A 16,985-nucleotide genomic window follows, 5' to 3' on the forward strand; every position below is an offset into this window, starting at 1 on the left:
CACTCAGGATGATGCCCTCCAGGTCCATCCATTTGGCTAGGAATTTCATAAATTCATTCTTTTTAATAGCTGAGTAGTACTCCATTGTGTAGATGTACCACATTTTCTGTATCCATTCCTCTGTTGAAGGGCATCTGGGTTCTTTCCAGCTTCTGGCTATTATAAATAAGGCTGCTATGAACATAGTGGAGCATGTGTCCTTCTTACCTGTTGGGGCTTCTTCTGGATATATGCCCAGGAGAGGTATTGCTGGATCCTCCGGTATGTCCAATTTTCTGAGGAACCGCCAGACTGATTTCCAGCTCTTTCTAATTCGGTGAAGAATTGAGTTGGAATTTTGATGGGGATTGCATTGACTCTGTAGATTGCTTTTGGCAAGACAGCCATTTTTACAATGTTGATCCTCCCAATCCATGAGCATGGGAGATCTTTCCATCTTCTGAGATCTTCTTTAATTTCTTTCTTCAGAGACTTGAAATTTTTATCATACAGATCTTTCACTTCCTTAGTTAGAGTCACGCCAAGATATTTTATATTATTTGTGACTATTGAGAAGGGTTTTGTTTCCCTAATTTCTTTCTCAGCCTGTTTATTTGTTTAGAGAAAGGCCATTGACTTGTTTGCATTAATTTTATATCCAGCTACTTCTCCGAACCTGTTTATCAGGTTTAGGAGTTCTCTGGTGGAATTTTCAGGGTCACTTATATATACTATCATATCATCTGCAAAAACTGATATTTTGACTTCATTTTTTCCAATTTGTATCCCCTTGATCTCCTTTTGTTGTCTAATTGCTCTGGCTAGGATTTCAAGTACAATGTTGAATAGGTAGGTCGAGAGTGGACAACCTTGTCTAGTCCCTGATTTGAGTGGGATTGCTTCAAGCTTCTCACCATTTACTTTGATGTTGGCTACTGGTTTACTGTAGATTGCTTTTATCATGTTTCGGTATGGGCCTTGAATTCCTGATCTTTCCAAGACTTTTATCATGAATGGATGTTGGATCTCCTTGAATGCTTTTTCCGCATCTAAGGAGATGATCATGTCATTTTTGTCTTTGAGTTTGTTTGTATAATGGATTACATTGATGGATTTCTGTATATTAAACCATCCCTGTATCCCTGGAATAAAACCTACTTGGTCAGGATGGATGATTGCTTTAATATGTTCTTGGATTTGGTTAGGGAGAATTTTATTGAGTACTTTGGCATCGATATTCATAAGGGAAATTGGTCTGAAGTTTTCTATCTTTGTTGAATCTTTCTGTGGTTTAGGTATCAGAGTAATTGTGGCTATATAGAATAAGTTGGGTAGAGTTCCCTCTGCTTCTATTTTGTGGAATAGTTAGTGCAGAACTGGAATTAGATCTTCTTTGAAGGTCTGGTAGAACTCTGCACTAAACCTGTCTGGTCCTGGGCATTTTTTACCTGGGAACTATTAATGACTGCTTATATTACTTTAGGGGATATGGGACTGTTTAGACTGTTAACTTGATCCTGATTTAACTTTGGTACCTGATATCTGTCTAGAAATTTGTCCATTTCGCCCAGGATTTCCAGTTTTGTTGAGTATAGCCTTTTGTAGAAAGATCTGATGGTGTTTTGGATTTCTTCAGGATCTGTTGTTATGTCTCCCTTTTCATTTCTGATTTTGTTAACTAGGATGTTGTCCCTGTGCCCTCTAGTGAGTCTAGCTAAGGGTTTATCTATCTTGTTGATTTTCTCAAAGAACCAACTCCACGTTTGGTTAATTCTTTGAATAGTTCTTGTTTCCACTTGGTTGATTTCACCCCTGAGTTTGATTATTTACTGCCATCTACTCTTGGGTGAATTTGCTTCCTTGTTTCTAGAGCTTTTAGATATGTTGTCAAGCTGCTAGTGTTTTTTCTCTCCAGTTTCTTCTTGGAGGCACTCAGAGCTATAAGTTTTCCTCTTAGAAATGCTTTCATTGTGTCCCATAGGTTTGGGTATGTTGTGGCTTCATTTGAATTAAACTCTAAAAAGTCTTTAATTTCTTTCTTTATTCCTTTGTTGACCAAGGTATCATTGAGAAGAGTGCTGTTCAGTTTCCACGTGAATGTTGGCTTTCCATTATTTATGTTGTTATTGAAGATCAGCCTTAGGCCATGGTGGTCTGATAGGATGCATGGGGCAATTTCAATATTTTTGTATCTCTTTAGGCCTGTTTTGTGACCACTTATATGGTCAATTTTGGAGAAAGTCCTGTGAGGTGATGAGAAGAAGGTATATCCTTTTTTTTTTTAGGATAAAATGTTCTGTAGATATCTGTCAGGTCCATTTGTTTCATAACTTCTGTTAGTTTCAGTGTGTCCCTGTTTAGTCTCTGTTTCCATGATCTATCCATTGATGAAACTGGTATGTTGAAGTCTCCCACTATTATTGTGTGAGGTGCAATGTGTGCTTTGAGCTTTACTAAAGTGTCATTAATGAATCTGGCTGCCCTTGCATTTGGAGCATATATAATCAGAATTTAGAGTTCCTCTTGGAGGATTTTACCTTTGATGAGTATGAAGTGCCCCTCCTTATCTTTTTTGATAACTTTGGGTTGGAAGTCGATATTATTCGATATTAGAATGGCTAGTACAGCTTGTTTTTTCAGACCATTTGCTTGGAAAATTGTTTTCCAGCATTTCCCTCTTACGTAGTGTCTTTTTCTCTGAGATGGGTTTCCTGTAAGCAGCAGAATGTTGGGTCCTGTTTGTGTAGCCAGTCTGTTAGTCTATGTCTTTTTATTGGGGAATTGAGTCCGTTGATATTAAGAGACATTAAGGAAAAGTAGTTGTTGCTTCCTTTTATTTTTGTTGTTAGAGTTAGCATTCTGTTCTTGTTACTGTCTTCTTTTTGGTTTGTTGAGGGATTACTTTCTTGCTTTTTCTAGGGCGTGTTTTCCATCCTTGTATTGGTTTTTTTTTTTTTTCTTTTTCTGTTATTCTCCTTTGAAGGACTGGATTTGTGGAAAGAAAATGTGTGAATTTGGTTTTGTCGTGGAATACTTTGGTTTCTCCATCTATGGTAATTGAGAGTTTGGCCGGGTATAGTAGCCTGGGCTGGCATTTATGTTCTCTTAATGTCTGTATAACATCTGTCCAGGCTATTCTGGCTTTCATAGTCTCTGGTGAAAAGTCTGGTGTAATTCTGATAGGCCTGCCTTTATATGTTACTTGACCTTTCTCCCTTACTGCTTTTAATATTCTCTCTTTATTTAGTGCATTTATTGTTCTGATTATTATGTGTCAGGAGGAATTTCTTTTCTGGTCCAGTCTATTTGGAGTTCTGTAGACTTCTTGCATGTTCATGGGCATGTCATTCTTTAGGTTTGGGAAGTTTTCTTCTATAATTTTGTTGAAGATACTTGCTTGCCCTTTATGTTGAAAATCTTCATTGTCATCAACTCCTATTATCCGTAGGTTTGGTCTTCTCATTGTGTCCTGGATTTCCTGGATGTTTTGAGTTAGGATCTTTTTGCGTTTTGTATTATCTTTGATTGTTGTGCAGATGTTTTCTATGGAATCTTCTGCACCTGAGATTCTCTCTTCCATCTCTTGTATTCTGTTGCTGATGCTGGCATCTATGGTTCCAGATTTCTTTCCTTGGGTTTCTATCTCCAGCGTTGTCTCACTTTGGGTTTTCTTTATTGTGTCTACTTCCCTTTTTAGGTCTAGTATGGTTTTGTTCATTTCCATCACCTGTTTGGATGTGTTTTCCTGTTTTTCTTTAAGGACTTCTACCTGTTTGTTTGTGTTTTCCTGTTTTTCTTTAAGGACTTGTAACTATTTAGCAGTGTTCCCCTGTATTTCTTTAAGTGCTTTATTAAAGTCCTTCTTGATGTCCTCTACCATCATCATGAGATATGCTTTTAAATCCGGTTCTAGTTTTCGATTGTGTTGGGGTGCCCAGGACTAGGTGGGGTGGGAGCGCTGCGTTCTGATGATGGTGAGTGGTCTTGATTTCTGTTAGTAGGATTCTTTCGTTTGCCTTTTGCCATCTGGTATTCTCTGGAGCTAGTTGTTATAGTTGTCTCTGGTTAGAGCTTGTTCCTCAGGTGCTTACTTTAGCCTCTATCAGCAGACCTGGGAGACTAGCTCTATCCTTAGTTTCAGTGGTCAGAGTACTCTCTGCAGGCAAGCTCTCCTCTTGCAGGGAAGGTGCCCAGATATCTGGTGTTTGAACCTGCCTCCTGGCAGAAGTTGTGTTCCACTCACCAGAGGTCTTAGGATCTCGTGGGGTTCCTGTGTGGGTCCTTCTGGGTGTCCGGAGACTACCTGGGCCAGGGACCCGGTGCTGCAGTGGGCCAGAAGGGACTTGAGCCCTGGATCAGGCCGGGTTATCTGCTTCCTTAATTAATTCAGTCTCAGGTCCCGCGCCATTGGATTGGAGCAGGCGCTGTGTTCCACTCACCAGAGGTCTTAGGATCCCGTGGCAGGATATAAAAAAAAAATTGTTAAAAAAAACCCAAAACATTATCACCCATGGAAGGAGTTACAGAGACAATGTTTTGTTTTTTTTTTTTAACGATTTTTTTTATTAGGTATTTTTTTCATTTACATTTCAAATGCTATCCTGAAAGTCCCCTATACCCTCTCCCCCAGCCCTGATCCCCAACCCAACCACTCCTGCTTCCTGGCTTTGGCATTCCCCAGTATTGGGGAATATAATCTTTACAATACCAAGGCCACTCCTCCCAATGATGGCCAACTAGGCCATCTTCATCTATATATGCAGCCAGAGACAAAAGGATGGATCATCTAGAGATTGCCATATCCAGGGATCCATCCCATAATTAGCCTCCAAACGATGACACCATTGCATACACTAGCAAGCATTGGCTGAAAGGACCCTGATATAGCTGTCTCTTGTGAGACTAGACCAGGGCCTAGAAAACAAATAAGTGGATGCTCACAGTCAGCTATTGGACAGAGCACAGGGCCCCCAATGGAAGAGCTAGAGAAAGTATCCAAGGAGCTAAAGAGATCTGCAACCCTGTAGGTGCAACAACATTATGAACTAACCAGTACCCCGGAGCTCTTGACTCTAGCTGCATATGTATCAAAAGATGGCCTAGTCGGCCATCACTGCAAAGAGAGGCCCATTGGACAAGCAAACTTTATATGCCCCAGTACAAGGGAATGCCAGGGCCAAAAAAAAGGGTAATGGGTGGGTAGGGAAGTGGAGGGGAGGGTATGGGGGACTTTTGGGATAGCATTCGAAATGTAATTGAGGAAAATAAATAATAATAAAAAATATTTAAAAAGAACAAACAAAATAAAGAAATGTGATTGTGCTGCCAACTATTGTTAAGATAGCCAAAGTGAAGGCAGGGTTGCATAATGTCTATTTTGGAGTCTAGAAGAAATACTGCATTTACAGTGCTGTGTGCCAAGTAGTAGTATGTTTAGAGGAAAAATGTACTGTGGCAATTCTTTATTTCCAGTGGTTACAAACATAAATAAAATAGTGTTCACACAGACGCATTCACGCTTGTACCACATTTTATGACTTCATGAAATGAAAAATGAGAGATGTTAAATATTCTCTGAGATACAGTGAGATTACAAAAAGATACAATAATATCGAACTTACTTATGGTAATGATAGTATAAAGTCATTTAATATAAAGCCATAATATAACAAACTGTAGAATATCCCATGATGTTTTAAATTGATGGCACATTATGATGTGTTCTTGCAATCATGTGGCTACTTTAGAGTCATAGATTGTTGCTACTGCTCAGAATCAAGGAAGAGTAGTGATATCACATACAATGGTATAGTAAATGTTAAATACTTGTAATTTGAATTCAGGTTTCCATTGAAAATGCAGAAACTTGGTAGCCTTATTATGGAAAATGTTACTTAATTGAAAAACCAAATATACTATTAGTATGTTAAGAAACATTATATTGAATATCTCTATAATTTAAACATCGTCTGAACTGTATAGGCCTCACTGAGATTCCCCACTTGGCATAGCTTCTATGTTTCAATTCTTAGAGCAGGGAAAGATTGCCAAAAGGGGATTATGCACAATCAATGCACTTTTTCCTCATTAAAATATTTATCTCTTTTCTTATTTTCACAAATTTTGTCATCTCTTTGGTCTTGAATTAGGTGGAAGAATTAGTTTGCGGTAATTTATAATCATTTTCTTATCTTTTAAAAATTATAACATAGCCACATACTATGCCATTCTTTTTACTCCATTCATAAAAATCCACATATACTCTTTCTCAGATTCAAGGCTTCTTATTACCTCTATTCATACAAAAATAAAGTGTTCAATTAATATGGTTTAGATATTTGATATGCAATTCTCTTTGCAATAGATGGAAAGCATTAAAAAAAAACCCTCCCCAAATAATCAAAATGCAGATATTAGGAGATTATGTGGTGACCATTCGTAAATTATCCAACTACAACACACTTTCTGCACCTATTTATCAGGAATCATTGCAGAGTGGGTAGAAACATTTTAAGAGCCAGAGAAACTGCAGATTAGCTCTAACATAGTGTGATGGTTTGTATATGTTCAGCCAATAGAGTGGCACTATTAGATGGTATGGCCTGGTTGGAGTAGGTGGGCCATTGTGGATATGGATTTAAGACCTACGTCTTAGATGCCTGGAAGTCAGTATTCTGCTAGCAGCTTACAAATGAAGAAGTAGAACTCTCAATTCCTCCCAAACCATGCCTGCCTGGATGCTGCCATGTTCCTGCCTTGATGATAATGGACTGAACCTCGGAATGTGTAAGCCAGCTCCAATTAAATGTTGTCCTTATAAGACCTGCCTTGGTCATGATGTCTGTTCAGAGAAGTAAAACCCTTAGGCAGACTGTGTCTCCTAGAAACACCAGATAAGCTGCATCCCAGTGGTCTAATAGCTGGTACATAAACAAGACATGAACAAAGATGACTCATGCATACATGTAAATATTGAAATGGGAATTATTCAGGGTATTCCATCCTAAATAAAGAATTATGGTATAACTGTGGAAATTTTGAGAGTAGGAGAAATAGCACTCTTAACAAGAGTAGAACCCCTGGATGATCAGTTAAACAGGACTGTATTCAAATACTGTGTTTTTGACTTTATTTTACCTCAGAGGACACTAGTAATAGGGAAAGTGATTTTCTGAGTTTCTTCTGATGGAAGGTTCCTGGGGATCCTATAGCTTCTTGGGCTGCTATGATGTACCTGATATAATCTGTCTTCTTGGTAAAATGATCTGAATATGGAGACATCAAAATAATACAGGCTATTGCAACTGATCTTAGATTCTCAATAAAACTTGATAGTAGGACAGTATTGATGAATAGAAAACACAGGACATGACAGAATCAAGTTACTATGGACAAAGTGTTTTCTAATAAGAGACTAAAGCTGGATAAATCAACCATTCTATGGTGGGACAACATCTTACAATACATGAAGAGTCTTTGGTATTGGAAAAATTATGTAAACCTACAAATGTTCATGCATTTGGTTTCTCTATTTCTTGTCTAGTTTAGTTATTGAAGCTTGTTTTTCCATTAACCAGAAGTCAGTGGAGAAATACATGACTAGTCAGAATGACAACACATCCGACCTGAGTGCTTAAGTTAATATGGGAATCTAACTTATAACTCTATCTCAAGTCTCACAAACTGTCATGGAATAAGCGCAGATTAAATATAAAACTCAGAAAATAGAAGAGCTGTGAAATGCAATCATGAACTCAAAAAGCAGTGTTTATCTGCAAGATCATGGTAGTCAAAATCTTGATCTAGATGATAAGTTCACCTCCAGGACTCAACCTATACTGAGCAATTATTGCAATAGTGGTTTCTGGAGATACAGAGCCTTTAGTATTAGAGAATATAGTAGTATTCTCTAATACTAAAGGTGAACATAGGGTTACCATGTTTCAGAAGAGGAAACCACATCTATGCTCATGCGGAGATCAGTACCTAGGGTAAATAGATTATAGAGAACGAAATATGTGGAAATCTGAGTAGATGGTTGTATTACATGGATATAAAAAGTATGAGAGGGAGGAAATGAAGATAGTCATTATAATAGTTTGCTGTGTAGTTTTATGAAAGTCAAAATATAGAAAATTTTAAAAATAAGCTTTCATTCTAATGCACAGTTTGACTCTACATTATCAGTCTCCTCCACTCACTTTCTTCAATGCTGTTACTATGGGGAAAACCAACACATCAACTCTTAATATTTTAGAAAAAATCTGTTTACCCAATATAGTTCTAGGTTTTCTTTGTCTCTTTCCTAGTTTGGACTTATAGTATCTGTAGCAGAAACTTCTCTTTTCCTTTTTGTTTCCCATGTCCACTTTCAGTATATTTGTCATGCTGTTTACTCTGTATATTTCCTCTTTGATTTTACACTTTTCATTTTTCTGTTTATCTTTAAACTAAGATTCATAGCTATTCCATTATTGTTTTGCACATGTTTCTAAGTTTTGGGTTGTGGTGATATGTGTTTATGCTTTCTATTTAAGCCTTTTTGAGAACTCTAATCAGTTCTCTGAATTTGGTCCCTTTTCCATGTCACCAAAGCTGTGGAAAGAGACAGTCCTAAAGACAGATGGTCTTCAGAAATGGCAGATAAACATGATGCAGAACATTCCTGAGAAAGCACCTTTCTAGACCCTTTAGGATAAACAATCACACTTGCTTCCTTTCCCCAAGCACTTGGGTAGCTGTGCAGCGGTGACTCGTCTGTCAGGTTGCTTATGCTCCCACAATGAGCCATTGATGTTAATTATGTTCAAATCTGAGGACTTAAGAATGAATTGGGCGAGCAGTGGAAATAAAAATTGGCAAATGGTGACTCTCTTTGTTCTCTTAGGTGAGTTTTACACAAATTCTCATTAGATAAAAACCAAACGCCTCTTTCACTCACCCAAAGGATTAATCTTCCTTTTATGTTTGGATGTCACAGATCAAGGAAATACATAGGTAAGAAAGATTCATTTATAGTTGTAAAGATAGCATAGTCAAGATCAAAACATCATGAGGCCATTAGCAAAATTAGGGCAGAATAAATGGCCCAAAACTGAGTTCAGTTTTCTATTTCTGAGAGTAGAAGCCAATTCTAACATGGACCTCTAGACCTCAATTACTCGGCTCCTGGTATTGACCCTCATCTTGGCTTCACTAAGTTCAAAAGCAATCATTCTGCTACTTTACTACTGCCCAACCTTCAATAGCAAAACATTTAATTGAATAGATTTTCATGAAATGATCGAGTAAAAAGAATTTATAAGAATATACTGTCTCATGAATTAGAGGTAAAGGGAATTTTATATTGATTACTAGCAATTTTGGATTATCATTAGATTATACCAGAAACAGAACACATATGAAAGTAATTAATATGTAGCATTATTTTAATAGGGAAATATGGAATAAACCTTCTTTTCTTCCTTAATTGATATATATATATATACAGATAAATAGATAGTTATATAGATAGATAGATAGATAGATAGATAGATAGATGGATGGATGGATGGATGGATGGATGGATGGATGGATGGATGGATGGATGGATAGATAGATAGATAGATAGATAGATAGATAGATAGATAGATAGATAGATAGATAGAGCAGGGTCCCAGACTTTGTAGTCCCCAGAACTTAGCACAGCTGAGGCTAGAAACATTCAGTACTAAGTGGGAAGTCTGAATGAAATCCCTCTTCTTGGAGCTCCAAGAACCCCAGTATAGAGGAGACAGAAAGAAGAGGCAGAAAAGATGGAAACACCAAGAAACAAAGCCCTCTTAATCGACATGAACAAAGCTCACATGAGCCCACAGAAATGAAGGAACATGCACAGGGCCTTCACAGGTCTCTACCACATCGTCTGCATGTATATTATGGTGTCCACTTTCATTTATTTATGAGATTCCTAAAGTATGCAAATAAATGCTTCTCCAACTCTTTCGTTCTGTTGGATTGCTCTGTCCAATTTCAATGTGTGTAGTGGTTATGGTGCACAGCAATATCATAAACTGAAAATGTTCCTCCACCAAGCAGATGGGGTTTCCAAAATTGTCTACTAAATAAGTCCTTCTTAATTCTCTGATTTCCATAAGTTGAACACTAAGGAATATGATACATAACAGAGGAAAGCTGAGGGAAGATATAGAGCAAAGGACCTTACCCTCCCCATTCTATTTGGAGACAATTGATCTAGGGTGAGTTCTGGAAAGACTTGGTCATTCATATTATATTAATTCTTTTTTTAAAAAAGATTTATTTATTGATTATATGTAAGTACACTGTAGCTGTCTTCAGACACCCCAGAAGAGGGCGTCAGAACTCGTTATGGATGGTTGTGAGCCACCATGTGGTTGCTGGGATTTGAACTCTGTACCTTCGGAAGAGCAGTCGGGTGCTCTTACCCACTGAGCCATCTCACCAGCCCCATATTATATTAATTCATGTTCCATAAATAAAGAATGAGGCATATTTTCTCATTTTCTTTTATGTCCATATTTGTTTTCCTTGCATAAATGAATATGCATTATATTCATTGTCAAAGGAATCCCAAAGAAGGTGTTAGATAGTGAATATTCTGGAACTGGAGTTACAGAGAGTTGTGATTTTCCAAGTGAGTTGTGGTTGCTGAATTCAGGGCCATCATAATTTGTTGAGGTCACCAGTGTCACTACTTGTTCCACATACTAAGGAACTTTGGAAAATATTAGTAAGGGGCAGAAAAGATGTTTTGAACAGAAGTAAAAACTCAAAACCAGAAATACGTTTTAGTCTATTGAGTGGTTTAGTAAGAATAAAACCTGTACATTTTCCCAAGGTGGTTCAACAAATGACATACAATTAAAAATGAAAATTAACTGTCGGGATATTCAAATGGCTAGGTTGGTTAAGTGCATACTTGGTAAAAGACAGTCTCCAACCCCCCATGACTTATTTGGTCGAATAAGTGAACTGACATCCTCCTGATAGAAGTGATATAAGTATAAACATTTGAGAGTAAGAGTTCAAGTTGCAAACAGTTGTTCTCTTCATGCTACTCATCTAAAGGAGAAAATGAAATATCACCAGTGCCAATATCTATTGCAATGCTGAAAATGTATCAAATAATCTTTTATAATGAGGTCTGCCATTTGGCAAAAATTATTGGCAGCAAATTTTTCAATATTCTGTTCTATTATGGGAGACGCAGGCACAGCACAGTTGAGTATCTAAGAAAACTTAGCCCTTCCCAGTCCCTGATTATTTGGTTTGGTCCACTATTCTCACTTGGAACTTTTTGTTAGTCTTGTTGTACCCTATCTAGGAGTCAATCAATGTCTGGTCACAGTACAGCCATAAAGACTCCCTCCCAGTTTTTGGTGTTCTTGCTGATTTGGATCCCAGGTATTGAAGGATGACTATGGGTATTCTTTATCCATTTGCAATCATGACTTGGAACTTCAGAGAAGTCATTTTTGTCTTGATTAAACAAGTATATTGTTTATACGATTCCAATTACAAGCACAATATTTGGCATCAAGTTGACCCAATCCCCATCCTACTCATCTGCATATGTACAAGAGTCACCATTAATTGCATGACAAGTTAGGAGTTTACTATATCATTAGCTTGATATCAGCAGAAACCAAGGAATGCTCCTAAACTCCTCTTATACCACACATTCAGGTTGAAATCAGGGGTTCCTTCAAGGGTTAGAAGTCGTGGATCATTTTGTAGTTTCATATTCTTTTCTATTTTTTCATCTGTCTTAGTAGATGGACACCTTTAGAACAAAACCAATACTAATAAAATAGGGGTTGTGTTCTCTCAAATGATAGACAAATATTATACATTAGATGGGTTGTGGTTATGCCTAAGGCTCCCTGTTCTGTGAATTTTCATGAAATTCTGGGATCATGAAATAATGGATGCTTTTCTTTAAGAATATGAGATTGTTACATATGCAGCTAGAGAGGCCCATTGGACATGCAAACTTTATATGCCCCAGTACAGGGGAATGCCAGGGCCAAAAGGGGGAGTGGGTGGGTAGGGGAGTGGGGGTGGGTGGGTATGGGGGACTTTTGGTATAGCATTGGAAATGTAAATGAGCTAAATACCTAATAAAAATGGAAAAAAATGATGCAAAAAAAAATATGAGATTGTGATGTCCAGGCTACAGAGAAATGGAATAAATATAATTTAGTCTACTTTTCTAATAATGAATGTAAAACTGCCATGAAATAACTGAGTGTTGGGTGAGTGCTTTTGTAGGTGAATATAAACATTTATTCCACATTGTAGTGAGACCAACCATCATAAGCTCGTAAGAGAAAACTTACTTTGAACTTAGTTTTTTATTTACCGATGTATACGTCTTTATGCCATGTGTATATGCCAATGCCCTGAGAGATTTTGTTATTGCAGTCTGCCATGTAGATATATACCTGTTGATTTCCAATGAGGTAAGGCCTCTCTAGCTAGGGCTTAAGATACTAATCTCAGAACACCATAAATGAAGCCAATAGTGTTATTAAATACTGAGATTTCCTAATATTCCTTGGCACATGCTTGAATAAGAACCCTTGTTTAATAAATGTAATGAATCTATTCTTTTGACAGTTTTGTTTTATTCCCATTATACACAGCCAAGGTATCAGAACACTAGATTAAGGCATTGCTCTTTTTCATATCTACCATATAACAATAGTGCTATTTAGGATATATGGTTTGTGTGTATGTATGTGTCTGTGCATTGATTATGTATGTTTGTATGTGTCCACATGTTTTTCTGTGTGTGTGTGTTTGTTTGTGTGTATGTTTGAATTATAAATTTAAATGAAAATAATTTTAGGAGAAGAGTTGTTTTTTTTCCTGGATAAAGAATTCTCAGGACATTAATAGATGTACATAATTTACTGTTATCCTTTAGGCATCTTGTAGGAGAGGGAGACTCAAGAAGTCCTTTATCCCTTTTTTTCAGTCTCCTGTGAGCTAAATAGGAACAAAGACCACAGAGATGAAATAAAAAAATCTTCTGTTGTTTTGAGAGGTCTATTCTACTCAAGGCAGTCTGTTGGGCCTCTGGGGAGGCAAGAGTATTAACTGTAAGAAGTATGGAATCCCTAAGGGTAACTATGCAAAAAAAAAAAAAGTTAGAACAGAAATTAGGTTGTTATAAGAAGACACTGTATGTTTCCACCCTTCTTCACTGTATTATTAAATGGGATGAATAACACTTTCTCTAGTGTGTATGTCAAAATAGTTTATAATGGGAAATGAATGAAACTGGTTGGTCGTATGACTGAACTACAGCTCACCATTAATACTCAGAGTTAATTGTAATAATGAATTCCAGGATCATTTTAGTGAACAAATATTAGAGACATAAGGTCACACTAATGAGCAACATATTTAAGGACATTTGAAGAATAAATTCACAAACAAAAACCCTGAGAATTTATCCTTCCTTTGAATGCATGTCATAGTCACACTTGAAACATTTTGACTTGATAAAATATTTTAAGTTGCAGAGTGCAGACTGGAGGAGATTGTACATAATACAAAGCCTTTTAAACATTATGTTTATCCTAATAGTTTTGCATCAAAGATCATTCAGAGCCAGTTACAAAGTGATGTATATTGTCAATGTTCCATCTCGTGATGAATACCTTCCATGTTTTTTCCTTTGAGCTAAATATTCTCTTTTTTGTTTGTTTGTTTGCTTCTTTCTTTCTTTCTTTCTTTCTTTCTTTCTTTCTTTCTTTCTTTCTTTCTTTCTTTCTTTCTTTTTTTTTTTCATGACCAGGCTGGCCTCGAACTCAGAAATCCACCTGCCTCTGCCTCTCAAGTGCTGGCATTAAAGGTGTGTGCCATCATGCCTGGCCCGAGCTAAATATTCTAATGAGCTTTGTTTTTAAATTTGCTTTTCCTTAATCTTACTCCCTCTTTTTAATTTTTACAATATTCAAATTTTTGTGTACAAAAAAATTGAAGTTTCTGGTGCCCAGTATTCACAATTAAATGAGTATTCATACTGACATTTTATAACCTTAAACTCATCATTGTACTTTTTCACAAGATATATGTGGGCTGAGCTTTATTCCGAAGTCTACTACCAAAATTTGGCCCACCAGAAAGAACCAGGTAAAGAGAAACACTGTAGATTTGCTGCTCTTGTGGACTCTTTTACATTTAACCTGATTTTCTCATAGGTAAGCTAAGGAAGTCTACATAGTAGTGTTTTTCTTTCCACATATTGATTCAGAAAGAATATCTTGGTTTCTAACTCATCTAAATAGCAGAACAGGAGAAAACACTGGGACGTACTTAAAAGAATCCTTTCAGATGGTCATTATTTTAGTGGTGAATAAAGTATAGATGCCAGGACAAAGTAACAAATCCATTGTGTGTATATGACATAGAACTGTAAGGGCAATTCACAGAAAACAGTTATACAGGCTGGTGATATGAATAAGTCACACTTGCTTACTATGTTCAGGTACTAGGGATTCTCTAGGGGACCATGAATATTCAATTATTCATATCTCATATTACCATAAGTTATTAGAAACTAAAGGTTATGTGCAAATGGAAAAAATCTTCCAAAAGAATACATGTTATGTTATGGCTAGAAAGGAACCCTGTAATTTATTTCTGTTTTCATCTTTTATGTAGTTATGTGATTAGAATTTTGGGCAACTGCTCGTTAGACATCATTCTGCGGGTGATAACAAGTGTAGTACAACAATCCAAAAATGACTATTTTCACTTATATTTTTAAATAATATTGAAAGTTCCTTGGGTTTATTTTTGCATAATTATTTATTGAACATATTATACAGGCAAATTTTGAGTATTCATTTAAGTAATCCTAAGTAAGGTTTTCTTTATAAAGAAAAGCAATTGAGTTAATTATGAAAAGTTGTTGGATGTATTTCAAACAATCCATTACACTTCAAACTAGTATTCCCCTCTTGGCAGAATACTTATCCTTATATTAATTTTTGAAATTGAATCTTTTTGGTGCCTTCTTTATATTCATATGAAACTCTAGTATATGAGCAGGACCTCGAGTGGAAGAAAAACAAAAAAAGAACTCCAAAATTGGTGTCCACTTTTAACGTCCAACCTTGCAGAGAAGATGAGAGTCAAGAGGAAATAATTCAAATCAAGATTTTCTTCCTTGTCATCATTGAGGATTATTAATAAGATGTCAAAGCCTATAGAGACTCTCAGGTGAACCCTTGGGCATTTATGCTTTACAAATAAAAAAATGGAGATTTACTCCAGGTACAACTGCATAGGACACTGTCATTCGTCATCATGCCACATTTGGATCTCCCTGAGCAACAACTTCCCAGTGACACCTTCATGCAAAACTTACACTGATCCGCAAAAAGGAATACAAAATGTATCATAAGTTTGAATGTACATTGGAATCCTTATGATTTTCTAGAGGACTTTGTTCATGAAAGATCACACAAGACGAGTTCAAAAACGATGAGCATCAAATCTCTAAGAGATAATGGTGAGTAAGCTTGAGGAAGAGAACCATGCAGGACCACAGGTAAAATAATGGGAACAGAAAGTTATCAAAATGGAAGAGATGAGTGGGTTTATCTGCAAGGGAGACATAAGGGGTGTTAGAAATAATATTCTGATATTGAACAAGATAGCTACGTAACTGGTAAAACTCACTATTTATATTTAGAATCTAGTTAGTAATAGAGAATGTTGTTAATCATTGAAGTTAAATGATACCAGTATTTTGTAATACAATTAAAATACCAACAGAAATTCATAGTTTACATTGGTAAAAACAAAAGTCTACAAATAAATAACTAAGTAGTTAGTTGATAAGTTCCTAAGGTGAAAATATAATTTCACTGAGCTAAAATCAAGGATTCAGAAGGACTATGTCCCTCCAGAGAGACAAAGTGAATAATCAATATACTAATTTTGCATCCTTAAGATGCCCTATATATTCTGTACTCAAAGCCCTAATCTTTCCCTCAGCATTTCCATTGTTATCAGGCCTTTTCTGAATATGACTGTAATCCCTAGTGAATGGTAAACCATTATGATTGCATTAATTCCAATATATCATTTCAATATGAACTCTACATATCAAAATCCCTAACTACTATTTGACAAAACTCATATGCCAAATAACATGCATGGAATTAAATAACTAGGATTCATTGGTCACGGGCCACTATATATTTGTCAAGAAATTTTTGCACATGTTATAAATATAATTGATAAACTGTCTTTTTGTAAAAGGAAATGATTCTCATATGGCAAATTTATGATAGAAGAAATGATTGGAGAAATAAAACACTTAGTGACACCACCTTTGGGAGACTAATTGCTAGGGAAGCTGATTGTATGTGTAACATAAACTTCATGCTCCACATGAAAGTGAAAATTCTTAGAGAAACCGGTGATTTTGTGTCATGTGGTTGTAGGTGTGTGTGAGAGTTACTGCTTATTAAAATAATCAGATATTCCAGGGTAATTGAGCATTCCTTAAATCTTCTATCCTTAAAATCAAAAGCCAAAACCAAAATTAAACCAACCAAACATACAAAAACCAACAAAGTATCTCATACATCATGATACATCCTCTGATTGGTGCCTTAGGGTATCTTAGGCGTCCTTGTGATTCTAATTCATGAAGACAATAAACAACTATCAAAATATAGTTTATAAGTTTCCATCAAAACAGGAAAATTAGAATCTCCTCATCTTTAGCTGCATAGTTTAGACATGACATTACTTTACTTCATGAAATAAAGGTGGATATTTATTAAATTTAAATATGACTACACAAATATTTTAAATAATTTGTCTTTATTTAGAATATTAAAATGTCTTTATGAATTTAATTATTCATATTAAGGTACACACACACAAATGAATTCATAGACAGCCAGATAAATAGATTGATAGATAGATATATGATAGATATAAGAAAAATTAATGTT

General features: G+C 36.1%; 1 pseudogene and 1 further gene; both read left to right on the top strand.

Annotated features, from left to right (window-relative positions):
• The window catches only part of Igk (immunoglobulin kappa chain complex), a 3,171,119-nt gene that overhangs the window by 2,002,747 nt on the left and 1,151,387 nt on the right, over positions 1-16,985 (top strand).
• Igkv13-57-1 (immunoglobulin kappa chain variable 13-57-1) lies at positions 11,355-11,727 on the top strand (annotated as a pseudogene). Its single transcript is given in 2 exon segments — positions 11,355-11,403; positions 11,521-11,727. Coding segments are annotated over 2 exon segments (256 nt in total).

The sequence above is a fragment of the Mus musculus genome, chromosome 6 (assembly GCF_000001635.26).
Source record: "Mus musculus strain C57BL/6J chromosome 6, GRCm38.p6 C57BL/6J".
Classification (NCBI taxonomy): Eukaryota; Metazoa; Chordata; class Mammalia; order Rodentia; family Muridae; genus Mus; species Mus musculus.